General features: G+C 40.9%; 1 protein-coding gene across 3 annotated transcripts in view; it reads left to right on the plus strand.

Annotated features, from left to right (window-relative positions):
* The window catches only part of Snap25 (Synaptosomal-associated protein 25kDa), a 1,254,720-nt gene that overhangs the window by 381,141 nt on the left and 854,692 nt on the right, over nucleotides 1-18,887 (plus strand). For all 3 annotated transcript variants that reach the window (XM_067769106.1, XM_067769109.1, XM_067769100.1), the window contains one exon: nucleotides 12,667-12,715. In XM_067769106.1, coding sequence (XP_067625207.1) covers nucleotides 12,667-12,715 — 49 coding nt within the window. The remainder of the gene's footprint in view (nucleotides 1-12,666; nucleotides 12,716-18,887) is intronic.

Here is an 18,887-nt window from a genome sequence, read left to right on the forward strand (position 1 = left end):
AAGGACCAAGTGAAGAACGAGAAATTAATCAAGGTAGAGTGGTACTGGATTTGGTGGAAAAGTATCGCAATTCTGGCAGAACAGTGTATTGCGATAACTTTTTCACATCACTCGAATTGGTTAAGTCTCTTATGGAAAAAGAATTAGCTGTCGTAGGCACAGTGCGCGCAAATATATAATTTGTACTTCTATGCTTTCCACTGTACAAAAAGACAAGGCCGTATAAAGAATGTCGACCTCTATATCAGGCTTTATTTGCTTTCCTGGATGAACATGTATCTATGTTATCATACGTTGCCAAAGTAGACAAATATGTGCTAGTATTGTCGTTGCAACATTACACTCAAGCCACAGAAATTTCAAACAAATACAAACCTGCAGCTTTGTTAGACTACAATGATCATAAGTCTGGGGTTGATACAATGGACAAAAGGCTTTTTGGCTGCAGATGCAAACGCGCAACAAACCGGTGGCCATTGGCCATTTTTAAACGGTTTTATTTAGCTTCACTCTGTGTTGTTGTTGTTGTCGTTGTAGGAATGCTCGCCCCACCTAATAGCCGCGACCGATCACAAATTGTCATCAATATCCTCTAACGGGAGTCCAAGGAAACTTGCCGTTTCAACAGGGGTGGACCATAAGGAAAGGGGTGTTAGAGGCGTTGGTTCCACATTACAATTAAAGAGATGGTTGGTGTCATGTGGGGACACATTGCAAGCGGGGCATACATTTTGTATGTCGGGGTTGATTCTGGATAGGTAAGAGTTTAACCTGTTACAGTATCCAGAACGAAGTTGAGCAAGAGTGACACGCGTTTCCCTGGGGAGTATGCGTTCCTCTTCCGCGAGTTCTGGATATTTTTCTTCAAGTACTGGATTCACCGGGCAATTCCCGACGTAAAGGTCCGACGCCTGTCTATGGAGTTCACCAAGGACCTGCTTGTGTTTTTCCGCTTCATACGGCTGGGTTCTCAGGTGCCGTATTTCCTCAAAATGCTTACGGAGATGACTCCTTAGGCCCTAGGCGGTGCTGGTTCGTCAATCAGATGTCTGTTGGGATACCCAGGTTTCTGGGTATTCAAAAGAAACTGTTTGGTCAGCATCTCATTTCTCTCCCTGATGGGGAGTATTCTCGCCTCATTATGCAGATGGTGTTCTGGGGACATAAGAAGACAGCCCGTGGCGATTCTGAGAGCAGTATTTTGGCAGGCCTGTAGTTTCTTCCAGTGGGTGGTTTTTAGGCTTGGCGACCATATGGGTGACGCGTAGCACGTAATCGGCTGGCTAATTGCTTTGTATGTGGTCAATAGCGTTTCTTTATCTTTTCCCCAGGTACTGCCAGCAAGGGATTTGAGGATTTTATTACGGCTCTGAATTCTTGGAACAATTGCGGTTGCGTGCGCACCAAAATGTAGATCCTGATCAAACGTCACACCCAAGATTTTGGGGTGTAGGACAGTCGGTAGCGTAGTGCCATCGACGTGGATGTTCAATATGGTCGACATTTGGGACGTCCATGTTGTAAATAAGGTCGCGGAAGATTTAGTCGGTGACAATGCCAGGTTTCGCGAGGCGAAAAAACTGGAGAGATCAGGGAGATAGCCGTTTATTTTATTGCATAGCTCATCGATCTCTGGGCCTGGGCCTGTGGCCATTATTGTGCAGTCATCGGCGTAGGAAACGATTGTGACTCCTTCCGGTGGTGAAGGTAGCTTAGATATGTAGAAATTAAACAAAAGTGGGGATAGGACACCACCCTGTGGCACCCCTTGTTTAATTCTCCTTTGTTTTGATGTTTCGTTTCTGAATTGCACCGATGCCTGCCGACCACCCAGATAATTTGCGGTCCACCTTTTAAGACATGGGGGAAGGGTAGACCCTTCCAGGTCTTGCAGTAACGAGCCATGGTTGACCGTATCAAAAGTTTTTGATAGGTCTAGCGCTACGAGTACTGTTCTATGGTGGGGGTATTGATTCAAACCGCAATTTATCTGGGTGCTAATGACATTTAGCGCGGAGGTAGTGCTATGGAGTTTTCTGAAGCCATGCTGATGAGGGGCTAGCTGCAACTGTGCTTGGAAATAAGGGAGCAAAATAGCTTCAAGCGTCTTTGCCACTGGCGATAGGAGAGATATCGGACGATATGACTCACCTACGTTAGCTGGTTTCCCAGGCTTTAGTAGCGGGACCACCTTGGCCATTTTCCATTTCTCGGGTATGACAAAGGTGGAAAGAGACAGGTTGAAGACATGCGCTAAATATTTGAAACCCTCTTTCCCTAGGTTTTTAAGCATCGGCATGGCTATGCGTCTGGGCCCACTGCTTTGGATGGTTTAGCGCGACCAATGGCGTCCTCAACCTCTCTGGCGGTGATGGTGATTGGTGACGCGCTAAATTTGTGTTTATGTGCGTGTCTACTGGCTCTCCGTCTATCTTTGTCGACCGTAGGATGCATTATATATTGTCGGCAGAAAGCGCTCGCGCATTTTTTCGCATCCGACAGCACCTTATCACCAAAGGCGATGGAAACTTTGTCTTTGTGCTTAGTCGGATTCGATAGGGACTTTACGGTAGACCAAAGTTTACCTACAACGGTAGAGAGGTTACAACCTCTTAGGTGCTCTTCCCATTTCGCCCGCTTGTGTTCGCCCACAAGCAATCTGATGCGTTGGTTTATATCCCTTATTTGAGGGTCGCCTGGATCAAGCTGTCTTATAAGGTCGCATTTCCTCGCCAAGCTCGCGGCCTCCGCCGGGAAGTGGGCCGGATTTCGGGAATTCTCCCGGCGGGAATGAAATGTGTCGAGGCGGATTCAATGACCTTACGGAAGGCACGCTCCACTTGGCGGGCATTAGTCGGGATAGGGAGGACAGCAAAGCTGCTGTCTGTTGCAGATTTATATTCTTCCCACTTTCTTTTTTTGAAGTTTATGAAAGTGCGTTTTTCGGTGACGATGAAGTCGGCGGTACGCTCGAACGAAATAAGTATGGGCAGGTGGTCGGATGCCAATGTTACCATCGGCTGCCAGTTGACGCAGTTTACGAGTTCTGCGCTCACGATTGAGATATCTGGCGAGCTATGACAGCTTCCTACCATACGTGTGGGGGCGTCTCCGTTTATTGTGCAGAACGTCGTTTCGTCTATTTGATCCGCCAACATCTCACCGCTACTGTCAGCCCGCAAGTTTGAATGCCATAGGTCGTGATGGGCATTGAAATCGCCTAAGATAATGCGATTGTTGCCAGTGAGTAAGGCCTCGATATTAGGGCGGTATCCAATGGGGCAACAGGTGACAGGAGGGATGTAGATGTTGATGATTTCTAGATTTGCATCGCCTGACCGGACAGATAGGCCTTGGCGTTCTAAGACTTTGTCCCTGCGGTCGATGCCAGGATCAAATATATAATATTGCACAGAGTGGTGTATAATAAACGCGAGGCCACCTCCATTTCCGGTCTCGCGATCTTTCCTGTGGACATTATAACCAGAGCAGATCTGCAATGCAGATCTTGCTGTGAGTTTAGTCTCTTGAATCGCAGCAATGCGGATGTTGTGCCGCTTCATGAAATCGACTATCTCCGTAATCTTCCCAGTTAGTCCATTACAGTTTAACTGCAGAATTCTGAAGTGCATGAGGGGTGACGCCGCCACTCTAGGGGTAAGTGACGGGTGACTACGCCTAGGTTGTGGAAGGCCAGGACGCAATTGCTGTTGTGGCCTTGGGACTTGGCGCCCTTGGGCAAGCATTGGGGTACCCGGATGATTTGGGTTTGCGACCTGGCAACATGGCGCGATGAAACCCGTCGAGGGGTTGCCGTCGCGGAGACCAGAACATCTAGGAAAGTGGCACCACACAAGACAGGAGCTCATTGAGCGGATGTCGCAAACCTATATATTCTGTGCTGGCAGACGGTGCAAACGGAGGCAAGGACTAAGAGTCTGTTTCCCTGACCTGCACGATTGCTGCCAGAAAAGAGGGGGGGAGAAGAAGACGGGGGCAGGGGCTGATCCTCAGCATTGCTACCAGCTCTACTACGAAGGTAGTAGTTATTAGTGGTATCAGCTGTTTGAGTTGTTGGCGCCGTGGGGCGCGAGCAGCAGCGGGTCCTTGTTGTGGCTTGCTGAGCAGCGAGGCTGCTGGAAGGTAGTGGGGATACGCTTAGGCGTAGACTACGGGACGCCCTTGGGCGTGAGCAGCAAGGAGCCACAAAAGATTTATGAAAGTTACGTGGACGTCGGGTTTTGGGATCAAGCCCAGAACAACCTGTCCGATGCAACCATCCCTTGCACGAGACACACTGAACAGAGTATGACCGTCCTAAAAAGATTCTTTTCTGGCAAATGCAGCAAAACCATTTCTCAGGACCGGGGTCAGGAGACGGACCCAGATTGGGTTCGATACCTTCCCGGAGTAAGAGAATATGTAGCAGTCCTGCTGCAAGGAGCTGCTGGGAGGATGACAATTTGTAGGAGGGACGAAACAAATTAAATGGGGTCACACTGAAATGACAGTCCTTGGTCGGGAAAAATCCCGAGTCGCTCCGGAACATAGAACCGACTGCCTTGGGAAGCGCTGTGTAGCCGTTGTTTACGAATTTTGTAATTAAAATTTAAGTAACTTCCCGATAAGCTACAAGCTTGAAACTTGGAATATTGTTAAGAACGCGATGCAGTAATAAGAAAAAAGAGTCCGATATGTGGCGCGTAGATCGAAATATTTAAAAAACATCGTATTTGTGGTCCGATTTGGCTCATATTTGGAACACATAATACATACATGAATAGAAAGCGACATATGAAAGAAAAATCGCAGCTGGTTTGCGCAAGGATCGAGATATTAAAAATACTCGTACTTGTGGTCCGATTTGGCTCATATTTGGAACAAATATTGCATATAGTCCGGTACATGTAACATAAAATTAGTTTGGAGTTCGAGGAGGGACAAGCATACGTGGCGCTGAGTCGAATAAAGCCTTTGGAAGGATTATGTATTGAGGACTTAGGTTGTAACAAATTGTAAGGAAAGAGTCCTTGTAGTAATGAGTCACTAAATGAACTAAATATAATGAGAAATAATAAGTAATTAAATAAAGACTAAAAACTTTAAAATAAAATAATTTAAAAAAAATTAAATTTAAACGGTTTTATTGAAAACAATACTGACATTAAGTAATAATAATACTTAACCTAGAAAATAATGAGGTAGGTACAATCAGACAATTAACTAAAAGCATTGATAGTCATAAGTAAGACCACGCCTCACATTTTCAGAAATTTCAAGTGCACAACGCTTTTATTAAATTTTTTGATGAACGGCCTAGATTGATGTGATGACTAGTACCTAGGACCTACTTAAATATTTTCTAGCTTTTAGAATTATTATTACTTAGTGTAAGTATTGTTTTCAATTATTTTAATTATAATATGCCTGCCGTTACTGGCTTGGCTTCTTATATTATATACAAGCATTTGCGACCAAGCAAGAAGTCAGACCAGCGAAGGGAATTGGCTGAACAACTGATAATGTGGAAAGACGTCTAACAAATCCCAGGATATATGATAGACCAGGAATTAAAACATCGATTCAAAAGTTCAGGGTATTTTATGTAAGTATATATAGAAACATCCAAATTCGTAATGAAATATATAATTATTATTTATATGTGTATATCTACACAGGATCCACCATCAACTTCGATGGCCCCAACACCAAAAACTGCATCAAAGCAGCAAAGCAAAGCATGTGCAGTACCGCCATTGTGCAAACTATGTACCAAACTTGATAAGTTTAAAAGGAAACCCCGATTTACTTGTCACATTTGCAAAGATGCAATGTGCTTAACTCACGGTGTAGAAACCAAAACCTACACTTGCAACATCTGTCTAGCTGCAGTAACTACGTCAACTACATAAACAACTTTTAAAATTTTAGATTTATATTTATTTCTGGATAAATTAAGGAAGGATGAACCTTGGCAAATAAATTTCAATCTGTTTTTTAATCAGTATTACACTTATATTACAGATATAATTTTCACACCTTATACTATATAGCCTATAAACAAAGCACGTTTTCACATAGGTGGCCTGGCAAGGCCATTTTAAACAACGAAATGATACTCGTATAAAACTTTAGAGTTAGGAGATCGAGTTGTTAAATATTGGCATTGTGCGAATGTTGTTGTTGTAGCAGAGCTTAGACCCATCCAATGGGTGCGTCCGATCACAAATTGTCATCAATATCCTCTAAAGGGAGTCCAAGGAAACCTGCTGTTACAATAGGTGTGGACCATAATGAGAGGGGTGTTAGAGGAGTTGGTTCCACAATACAGTTAAAGAGATGGTTCGTGTCATGTGGGACACGTTACAAGCCGGACATATATTTTGTATGTCGGAGTTGATTCTAGATAGGTAAGAATTTAACCTGTTACAATATCCAGATCGAAGTAGAGCTAGAGTTACTCGCGTTTTCCTAGCGGAGTGAGCGCCTACAGCTGACTCTAGAAAGACCAGGTGGCTTATCGAATAGTCAATATGGATTTCGCAAATCAAGATCCACCGTAGATGCAATACAAGCAGTCGTCAATATAGGTAGAGAAGCTATCTCTGGAGACCAAAATAAAAGAAAGTTCTGTGCACTGATTATGTTGGACATCAAGAATGCTTTTAACACTGCGAACTGGATGCAGATAATGGCAGCGCTGCAAAGCTATGGCACTCCAGCTTACTTACGCAGAATAATAGGTAGCTATCTTAAAGACAGAGTACTTCTTTTTGACACGGAGCAAGGAGCAAAAGAGTACAAAATCACAGGAGGTGTCCCACAGGTATCTGTTCTCGGTCCCACGCTTTGGAATGTAATGTATGACGGAGTGCTAAATATTGATCTACCAGAAAACACGCACATTGTGGGATATGTTGATGATATTGCAGTGGTAGTAGTGGCCAAGAAACTGGACCTGCTTCAAGCATTATGTAATGACGCCGTAGCAAGAATAAAGGAATGGCTGACCAATACGGGACTGGAGTTGGCTAGACAAAATATGGAAGAGGTATTAGTAAGCTCCAAACGGTCGGCGAACGAGTTAGTCTTACCTGTCGGGGATCATCAAATCAACTCAAAGGACTCCTTAAAATACTTAGGAGTGCACATTTACTCTAAGTTAACTTTCAAAGAGCACTTCAGAGCGGTGGGGGAGAAAATTACCAAAGTTAATGGATCACGAATAATGCCTAACATTGGTGGTCCGAGCGAAGCTACACGTCAGCTATTGTCCACAGTAACCAGCTCAATAATACTATACGCAGCACCAGTGTGGTATTGATCTAAACAGACCCATCAAAAGGACGTGTGGAACTCGGGGACTGCCGCGGTAAAGCTATTGCATATTATCAACTTATGAAATTATAATATTTATGCAACATTTTGTTTTCTTTGATATTAATTCAAGTTTTGTCTTTGATATTAATTCAAGTTAACCTTTTTAAGCGTGGTGACCGATAAGAAAACAAATTGTTTACTTTTATTGAATAAATGAGAAGTTAATATTTAACTTTCACTTTAACTTTAACTTTATTTTTAACTTTAATTTTAACTTTCACTTTAACTTTAACATTCACTTTAACTTAACTTTAACTTTAACTTTAACTTTAAATTTAACTTTAACTTTAAATTTAACTTTAACTGTAACTTCAACTTTAAATTTAACTTTAACTTTAACCTTAACTTTAACTTTAACTTTAACTTTGACTTTAACTTTAACTTTAACTTTAACCTTAGCTTTAACTTTAACTGTAATTTTAACTTTGACTTTAACTTTAACTTTCATTTTAACATTAACTTTAACTTTATTTTTAACTTTAACTTTCGCTTTAACTTTAACATTCACTTTAACTTTAACTTTAACTTCAACTTTAACTTTAATTTTAACTTTAACTTTAAATTTAACTTTAACCTTAACTTTAACTTTAACTTTAATTTTAACTTTAACTTTAACTTTAAATTTAACTTTAACCTTAACTTTAACTTTAACTTTCACTTTAACTTTAACTTTATTTTTAGCTTTAACTTTAACATTCACTTTAACTTTAACTTTAACTTAAACTTTATCTTTAACCTTAACTTTAACTTTCACTTTCACTTTACCTTTAACTTTAACTTTATTTTTAACTTTAACTTTCGCTTTAACTTTAACATTCACTTTAACTTTATGATCCGGGGTGGGCGTGAGCTTAGCACCTGCTAACAAGCCAACCTAATATAAACGCACGCAAATCATTTTCTGTCAAAAATGTCTCATGCACATACAACTTGTATGAGAGCAACTCAAATTGAATTTGCTGCGTGAAAACCTAACTCGATTTCCAATTTTTGTTCTCCGTGACATTTAGATTTGACGTTTGCACACATGCTTTACATTGTCGCAACGCATACTTATTAGGGTTTGGGCAAAAAACGCCGGTTGTTTGCGTGCGCTAAAAAAAACGCAGTGCTGTTTTATTAGGTTGGCTTGTAAGCGACCATATATGTATACGATACGCGATAGCACAATGGCTACTTCGTAAAAATCAACGACAGCTCTTTTAGTTTGATTTCGATGGTCGTACGGTGAGGAAGTGTCTCACGCGCGCTTAAAACAGAGTACCAAAGAGTGCGTGTGACACGTGTTCACCGTTCAAGCATTGAAATCAAACTAAATAAGTAACTGATTTTGCTTTCGTGCTCGCTACGCGTTCGTGTTTACTAACACATTCTCAATTTGGTAACCGTGTAAATGTAGTGGTGCCCACCGCTGTTTCTGATAGAGATCCAATTTTATGTATTTGGCCTGTTGCTAAAACCGAACCTTTACGAAACTTTTCGAACCTTTTCGGATCTTTTTTGACAAAATATCCGTTACGTTTTTTTTGATTTAGTCGCCAAGCCCGCGATAAAATCTATGCAATAGCTTAAAAATATATATTAGCAGCGTACCGACTTGCTTCTTTAAGAATAGCAAGTGCTTATCGGACGGTGTCCGACGACGCGGTCCTGGTTCTAACCCGGAAAATCCCAGTGGACTTACTGGCAAGCGAAATGGCCGATCTGTATAACACTAATATCGAGCGACCATCTGAAGAAGGCAAGAAAAGAGCAAGGACACAAACAATAGCTAAGTTTCAAGAACGGTGGGAGGCCTCGAGTAAAGGGCGTTGGACTTTCACACTAGTTTGGAACGTAGCTCAATAGAATGAGCGGAAGCACGGCGAACTTAACTACCATCTCACGCAGATAATGGGTGGACATGGCGGTTTCAAAGAGTATTTATGGAAGCGTAGGATAGAGGAAGATCCACATTGCCCAATGTGTACCACGGAGTTAGAAAACGCAGAACACGTCATGTTCCACTGCCCCCGTTTCCACCAAGAAAGACTCACCTTGCATGGAGTATTTGGGGAGGAACCTACCACGAGAAATTTATATATTATATATATTTGCAACAGGAAAGAGTGCTGGACTGCAGTGAGCAAAATGGCATTTATAGCAATGACACGCCTGATGGATGCTGAGAGGGAGCTCAGAGAAATGCACATGCGAAGCAGTGGCGATTAAATGGACACTCAGAGCAAATAGCGGGAACCTATACGCAGGGACAACAGTAGGCTCTTAAAAAATGATAAATATGGAACGCCAACCTGAAGTAATGCGAAAGTGGTGCCGGGGTGAGCGACGGTTCCAGAACGGGGCTGTTTTTTAGTCTACGGACACACGGTTGCTGCGACGGCAGCAATTATGGTGCATTAGGCATTTTTTCGCCTCCCCGCAAAAAAAAAAAAAAACAAAGGAGTGTGCGTCCCTCTTCTGCAAGTTTTAGATATTGTTCTTTAAGTATGGGATTCACGGGGAAATTCCTGGTATAAAGGTCCGACGCCTGTTTGTGGGGTTCACTGAGGACCTTCTTGTGTTTTTTGGCTTCATACGGCTGTGTTCTGCCGCATTTCCTCATAATGCTTACGAAGATGACTCCTTAAGACCCTGGGCGGTGTTGGCTCATCAATCAGATGTCTTTTGGGATGTCCAGATTTCTGGGTATTCAACAGGAATTGAATTGAATTGAAGGCATTTCATTTCTCTCCCTGATAGGCAGTATTATCGCCTCATTATATAGATGGTGTTCTGGGGACTTTACAAGACAACCCGTGGCGGTTCTGAGGGCAGTATTTTGGCAGTCCTGTAGCTTCTTCCAGTGAGTGGTCTTTAGGCTTGTCGACCATATCGGGGACGCGTAGCATGCAATCGGCTGGCCAATAGCTTTGTAAGTGGTAATGAGCGTTTCTTTATCTTTACCCTAAGTACTGCCAGCAAGAGATTTGAGAATTTTACTGCGGCTCTGGATTTTCGGTACAATTGCCGCTGCATGCTCACCAAAATGTAGATCCTGATCAAACATCACACCCAAGATTTTGGGGTATAAGACTGTCGGTATCGTAGTGCCATTAACGTGGATGTTCAAAATGGTCGACATTTGGGATGTCCATGTTGTAAATAAGGTCGCCGATGATTTAGTCGATGATAATGTCAGGTTTCGCGAGGCGAAAAAACTGGAGAGATCAAGGAGGTAGCCGTTTACTTTGTTGCAAAGCTCATCGATCTGTGGGCCTGGGCTTGTGGCCCAGGGACCACCTTGGTCATTTTTCATTATTCGGGGATGACAAAGATGGAAAGGGCAGGTTGAAGACATGTGCTAAATATTTTAAACCCTCTTTACCTAGGCTTTTAAGCATCGGCATGGTAATGCCGTCTCTGCCCACTGCTTTAGATGATTTAGCATGCCCGATGGCATCCTCAACCTCTTTGGCGGTGATGGTAATTGGGGATTCGCTGAATTAATGTTTATGTGCGCGTTTGTTGGCCCGCCGTCTAACTTTGCATTATATGTTGTCGGCAAAAAGCGCTCGCGCATTTTTTCGCATCCGACAGCACTTCATTGCCAAAGGAGATGGAAATTTTGTCATTGTGCTTAGACGGATTCGATAGGGACTTTACGGTGGACCAAAGCTTACACACACCGGCAGAGAGGTTACAACCACTTAAATGCTCCTCCTATTTCCCCCGCTTGTGTTCATCCACAAGCAATCTGATGCGTTGGTTTATATCCCTTATTTGGGGGTCGCCGGATCGACCTGTCTTAAAAGGCCATGTTCTCTCGCTAAATTTGCGGCCGCCGACGGAAAGTGGGGCCGAATTTCGGGGATTATTCTGGCGGGAATAACACAAGCCGAGGCGGATTCAATGACTTTGCGGAAAACACGTTCCCCTTCGCGAGCATCAGTCAGGATAGGGAGGGCAGCAAAGCGACTCTCTGTGAAGGATTTGTACTCATCCCACTTTTCTTTTTTAAAATTTATGAAAGTGCGTTTTTCGGTGATGATGAATTCGGGTGTTCGCTGAAGGGAAATAAGTATAGGCAGGTGGTCAGATGCCAATGTCACCATCGGCTGCCTGTTGACGCAGTTCACGAGTCCTGCGCTCACAATTGATATATCTGGCGAACTATGACAGCTTCCTACCATACGAATGGGTGGTCTCCGTTTACTGTGCAGAACGTCGCTTCTTCTATTTGATCCGCCAACATCTCACCCCTGCTGTCTACCTGCAGGTTTGGATGCCATATATAGTGATGGGCATTGAAATCGCCTAAGATAATGCGATTGTCGCCAGTGAGTAGTGTTCTAATATTAGGGTGGTATCTACTGGGGCAACAGGTGGCAGGAGGGATGCAGATGTTAATGATTTTTAGGTTAACATCGCCTGACCGGACAGATAACCAGTGACGTTCTACGACACTGTCCCTGCAGCCGCTGCCGGATCAAATATATTATATTGCACTGAGTGGTGTATTATAAAAGCAAGGCCGCCTCGATTTCCGCCCTCGCGATCTTTTCTGTGGACAATATACCCAGAACAGGTCTACAGAGCAAATATTGCTGTGAGTTTAGTCTCTTGAATCGCAGCGATGCGGATGTTATGCCGCTTCATGAAATCGACTATCTCTGTGATCTTCCCAGTTAATCCATTAGAGTTTAACTGCAGAATTCTGAAGTGCAGCGGGGGAGACGAAGTCACTATAGGGGTAAGTGGCGAGGGACTACGCCTGAGTTGTGGGAGGCCAGGACGCAATTACTGTTGTGGCCCTTGGACTGGACGTCCCTGGGTAAAAATTGGGGTACCCGGTGTAGTTGGGTTTACAGCCTGGCAACATGGCGCAATGAAGCCAGTCGGGGAGTTGCCGTCGCGGAGACCAGAACATCTAGGAAAGTGGCCCCGTCCAAGGCAGGAGCTGCATTGGGCGGATTACGCAAACATATATATTCTGTGCTGGGAAATGGAGCAAAAGGTGGTAGGAACTAAGAGTCTGGTAGGTCCCTGACCTACATGATTGCTGCCGGAAAAGAGGGAGGAAGAAGACGGGGCGGGGGCTGATGCTCGGCATTGCTGCCGATTTTGTTTAACTTCTCCATGTCAGCAGAACTCTGTGGTTCAGAATCGACTTTATTCGGGATAGAAAAAACACCAATGCGGGCAACTCTTTTTTATACTTCGCTTTTTACTAAGTATATCTTAAAACATTGTTAATAACAGAAATGTTCACTTCATACTTTATATATTTTTTTCTTTTTTGGCTAGAGCAAGGAAGCCGGCATTCGCACCCTCGTGGCCTTGGACGACCAGGGAGGTAAGCTTATATTTTATTCGAAAATTTTGTTGATAAAAATCAATCAGTTTTTTCGGGATTGCAACGGTTTTTGATGTTGCGTATTTGCCATGACGTAGGAAATGCATAGCCGTATAATTTTTTGGCGTTTTGTGTAGAAATGCTGCACCAGTTTGCAAATACAATGATGCTAGACCATTTGCACAAAATCCTGAACTCCCCTTAGTAAAAGTTTATTATGAAATAAAGATAGTTTCTTTATATGTTTTTGTGGTGGAAAATGTGAGGTTGAAATAATTGATATTTGAGGAATGAAAGAGAGCAATAATAACGGTAATCTTCAACTAGTTCGGTTGTGCAGATACCGGGCTTAGGATTCTATGCATAATGAAGAAATTATATTATTAGGTATCATTTTGCAATGTCAAGCTGGTCGAAGGGCAGTAACCATGATTTGGAACTTATAAGTGTATTTGCGACCGCCATTGTGTGGTGGCAGTGTGCTCCGCCTTCACACTGAAGATACTGGGTTCAACTCCCGGGCAAAGTAACATCAAAAATTGAGGAACAAGTTTTTCAATTAGAAAAACTTTCTCTTAGCGGTGTCGCCCCAAGGCAGTTATTTGGCAAATACGCCCTGAAAAGCTTCTCAGTGAAAACTGACTTGCCTTGCAGGCGCCGTTTGAGTCGGCGTAAAACATGTAGGTAGGAAAAATCAAAAAGGGGCACGACGCGAAGAGGAAGAGAACTATATGGGCCAACAATAACGGCTTGATTATTATTTCTTACTAAACTAACACTTTCTTAGACGGAGCATCATCTTCCATTCGCGTAACATGGCCTTGCCTGCGTATCCATGGGTAGGTGAGTTTGAGGCTGGCAGCCCCTTTAAAGTGTTGCGCTACACAACTCCTTAAATTATATGAATATTTTAATCGCCTCTTACGACAGACATGCCGAAGGTATATATTTTATATTTCATAACCGATCAGTATGGAAATACGCCATATAACATAACTCCGTTTGATATAAGTGACCAGTACAGGAACACACCATTCTTTAACATTTTTATATAATTTTAACACAATACATTTTTTCTTTTCTCATTCAATAAAGGGGAAAAGTGAGGTGAGCAGTATAAAATATCCCGTGTGAAATTTTTCGGGCGCGAAGGGATTACTAAAGTCATATTCTTCGCAAAATATGACTCGGCATTGCAAATAGAATATACCGTGGTTATGTACGCACCACTAGTCCTTCGATCCGGATCCGTTTTCACGTAATGTAAATTAATTAACTTAATTTCCAGAAAATCGCAATACCTTTACCACTCGATTGTGTCAACATAACCTCAAATAGCAGCGCCAAACAAGCTTAGTCAATCATCCGTTACGCGAACAAATCTGACTGTTTGGAATCGGTAAGAGCAAACGTTTCAACAATACAATGCTAATCATAACTCTATCGTTGAATTACGAAGAATCGGAAGTATATTTAGTTACGAGATTTGGGCACCAATCTCTTTATCAGCATACACTATCAAGGCCATTCGAATCCGTAAAAGCAATTGTGACGAAAGTTAGAAATAAGTAACTTTACCTTTTCGTTGGCAATTTTTTTCTCTAACGATATGCCGGTAAACGAGCCACCGGCCAAAGCTGGAGACATTGGTGCTTTATCGGTAACCGTATCGGTAACCTTATAACAGCTGATTCGACCAATCTTATGAGAATCAATGCAATCGATTATTGGTGCCGCTAAGGTCGTAACCGTATCGTAGCCAACCAATTGGGTTTTGGTTTACCGTCGTAACGATAAACAGCTGATTACGTTAGGGATACGGACACAGCGATACGACATACGGCACCAATGACTCCAGCTTAAGAAATCAGTAGCTCTCACTGAAGAAGGGCAGCTGGTGGCGGAACAACGCGATTTGCTGGAACGATTATGTATTATGGACCAAATTTCGATAAAGATAGACCAAATCGACGTTCTAAGGGGCAGTTTGCTACACGCCTCAATCGAATCTCCCAGACTATTTCAAACGGGACATCTTTGGGTCTTTTCAATCTGAGCATGCAGATGCCATCGATTATATAGAAATTGTATTCGACCAACTGCATCCAAATGAAAACCATGAAAACCAAACCACTTTTCCTAATTCTGCTGCACCGGCTGCTACCACAACGGAAACGATTAATACGATCATACGCGAAGTTCACGCCGATAGCACATTTAGACCTCCTGAATTAAAAATAGAAAATTTTGACGGCGAACCAACTCAATTGGCAACCTTTTTAGCATCATTTCAAGCTATCCATAATAATTCAAAGCAAAGCAATCAAATCATCAAAAATTTGTGTATATAAAATCATTTCTTACCACAGACGTAACGTCATCCATCGCTCATTTGGAGGTTATGGATGACACATATAATGAAGCCTTCAATGATTTAAAAGATCGTTATAGAAATGATCAAAGATAACTTGATACGAAACATTTGTTTACGCTCTCATTTTCTTCGCTCTCATGAGGGATTTATCTCAAATTTGTGCTGGCAACCATAGATGAATGGATTTGCGGTTTTTCGAGAGAGCGTTGTCAAAATGCAAATTTTTGATAAAAATACTTGTTTTAGTGTAAATATTATAAGTTCGAAGACGGAGGGTAAATATTATTTCCCATTCAAAAATTATCACTAAAAACAGGTTTTGTAAATATGAAGTCCCGATGCAACCAGTCCATTTTGATCACAGAGCCTGGAACGTCAGACATGTAAGATAAGCCCAATCCACTAAATGATGTTAACTATTACATCCTAGGTCCGATTTACTCAAATTTCAAAAGAAGATTTGGTTTTCACTGTAAGTTAAATGCGTTACAATATTTGACTAATTAATTTCATCAAAATGTATATTTTAGATTTGTTTATATTTATTTCTAACTAGTCGTATTATTGTAAAATAAGTTTAAAGAAATGAATATTTTTCCACTATCATTTTTTAAATGATTGAAACTATAAAATCGCCGAAATGTATGTCAAAATCCACATATTCAGATCTATTCATTTTTGTTTGGAGTGGCGTCATTGACAAAAATGTGCATTTTGGCAGCGCACTCTCGAAACAAAGAGTCGCAAATCCATTCATCTATTGCAATGATCAAGTTTTGTTTACAGCATTCATGAGAAAATTTATGAATTTGCCCACTTATAGTCAACGTAAATCGACAGCTGAGCTTAAATCATTGCATGACTCTGCACGTGCCTGCGTTGTTCAGCTGAAGAACCCTAAGCTTCATAAAGATAAAAAAGGACGTGTGGCACTCGGGGACTGCCGCGGTAAAGCTATTGCATATTATCAACTTATGCAATTATAATATTTATGCAACATTTTGTTTTTCTTTGATAGTTTTGTCTTTGATATTAATTCAAGTTAACCTTTTTAAGCGTGGTGACCGATAAGAAAACAAATTTTTTTCTTTTATTGAATAAATGAGAAGTTAATATTTAACTTTCACTTTCACTTTAACTTTATTTTTAACTTTAATTTTAACTTTCACTTTAACTTAACATTCACTTTAACTTTAATTTTATTTTTAACTTTAACTTTAACATTCACTTTAACTTTAACTTTAACCTTAACTGTAACTTTAACTTTAAATTTAACTTTAACTTTAACTTTAACCTTAACTTTAACTTTGACTTTAACTTTGACTTTAACTTTAACTTTAACTTTATCCTTAGCTTTAACTTTAACTTTAACTTTAAATTTGACTTTAACTTTAACTTTCATTTTAACTTTAACTTTATTTTTAACTTTAATTTTCGCTTTAACTTTAACATTCACTTTAACTTTAACCTTAACTTTAAATTTAACTTCAACTTTAACTCTAACCTTAACTTTAACTTTGACTTTAAAATTAACTTTAACTTTAACTTTAACCTTAACTTTAACTTTAACTTTCACTTTAACTTTAACTTTATTTTTAACTTTAACTTTAACCTTAACTTTAACTTTAACTTTCACTTTAACTTTAACTTTATTTTTAACTTTAACTTTAAATTTAACTTTACCACCAAAGCAGTTCACTTGGAGGCAGCAGGCGATCTCTCGACCCAAACCTTCCTACACGCATTCGACCACTTTGTGGCCAGGCGAGAATTTTGTCACGACGTATTCAGTGATTATGAAACAAATTTTGTTGGTGCTCATAATTAGAATCAGAGAATTTAATCCGAATATCTCCGATCAATAGCATTGGAAGCTATACCATACATATTCAATGGCATTTTAGCCACCCGGTGCTCCTCATTTTAATGGTTTGGCTGAAGCGGCGGTGAAATCTATGAAATTTCACTTATCTAGAGAAATTGGAAAGGCTAAACTGACCTTCGAGGAGTTCTCAATCGTCCTGACCCGCATCGAGGCTGTGCTAAATTCTAGTCCAATTTCACCAATTACGCATAATCCCAACGACTTTACTGCATTAACGCCCGGACACGTCCTCACGGGCAACGCTCTTCTATCTCGACCTCAACCACCGTGTGAATCGAATCCAATTAAAAGGCATCAGCTAATGTACCAAATAGTTCAACAATTTTTTCAGCGATTTAAAGAGGATATTTTGTCTCCTATGTAGATCCGTACTAAATGGCAAGAAAGGAAATCCAACCTTAAGGAAAACGATTTGGTTATCCTCAAGGATGATCGCTTTCCAGTTGGTCATTGGCCTGTGGGTCGCGTGGTCTCGTTGCATACCGGAAGCGATGAGCTCATCCGCGTGGTAACAGTCAAGACAGCCACGGGCATGTTTAAAAGACCGATCGCAAAGCTCGCTTTGGTACCCATAGTTGCTCATTAACAGAAACAACTATTGCCACACGAATTTGGTTCAGTCACTTCATGGCGGAACGATGCAAGGTGGCAGCATGGAACAGCTGATTATTTTTTTGATTTGATACATCAACTTCCGGCGCAGTACGATTTTGACATTTGTCCATCAAATTTACAACAACAAAGTACATGGGATTTTTATTTATGTTTGTAGGTATGCCACCTTGTATCGTTCCGCTATGAGTAACTTATTCTCCTCTACGAGTAAAGCCATGTGTATTTAATATACAACCTGTGTAACGCAAGTCTAATGACAACAATGTTGCCATGGCCGGGAGAATGTTGGATTTCACAACCGATTATTATGAAAACACGCCATATAACATACCTCAATTTTATATAAGTGACCAATACGGGAACACTATTCTTTGTCATTTTTATACCCATACATGTACATACATAATGTAAAAGCAATACATTTTAAACGGTTTTATTTAGCTTGACTCTGTGTAGCGAGCGAACCGTTGTTTACGAATTTTGTAATTAAATTTAAGTAACATCCCGATAAGCTACAAGCTTGAAACTTGGAATATAGTTCAGAACCCGATGACAATGCAATTATAAGAGAAAGAAAACTCCGATAGGTGGCGCATGGATCGAAATATTTCAAAAAATCCTTTTTGTGGTCCGATTTGGTTCATATTTGGAAAACATAACACATACGTGAATAGAAAGCGACCTATGAAAAAACTCGCACTCGCCGCTAGGTGGCGCAAGGATCGAGATATTCGGTCCATATTATACATACATGAATAGAAAGTGACCTATGAAACAAAATCGCCGCCAGGTGGCGCATGGATCGAGAGATTAAAAAAAATCGTATTTGTGGTCTGGTTCATATTATGAACACATATTACATACAAAAATAGAAACCGGTTTATGAAAAAAAATTCCGCTAGGTGCGGCAAGGAGCGAGATATTAAAAATACATACTGGTATTTGTGGTCCGATTTGGCTCATATTTGGAACAAATATTGCATATAGTCCGGTACATGTGACATAAAATTAGTTTGGAGTTAGATTGGAGATAGATTAGAGGACTTAGATTGTAACAAATTGTCAGGAAATATTCGTTGTAATAATGAGTCACTAAATGAAGTAAATAGAATGAGAAATAATAGGGAATTAAATAAAGACTAAAAAGTTGAAAATAAAATAATTAAAAAAATCTTTAAGTTAAACGGTTTTCTTGAAAACATTACTTACATTATGTAATAATAATACGAAGAGCTAGAAAATAACTAGGTAGTTCCTAGGTACTAGTCATCGCACTCCTCATCAATCTAGGCCGTTGA

Source organism: Eurosta solidaginis, chromosome 1 (assembly GCF_040869045.1).
Source record: "Eurosta solidaginis isolate ZX-2024a chromosome 1, ASM4086904v1, whole genome shotgun sequence".
NCBI classification, from domain to species: domain Eukaryota; kingdom Metazoa; phylum Arthropoda; class Insecta; order Diptera; family Tephritidae; genus Eurosta; species Eurosta solidaginis.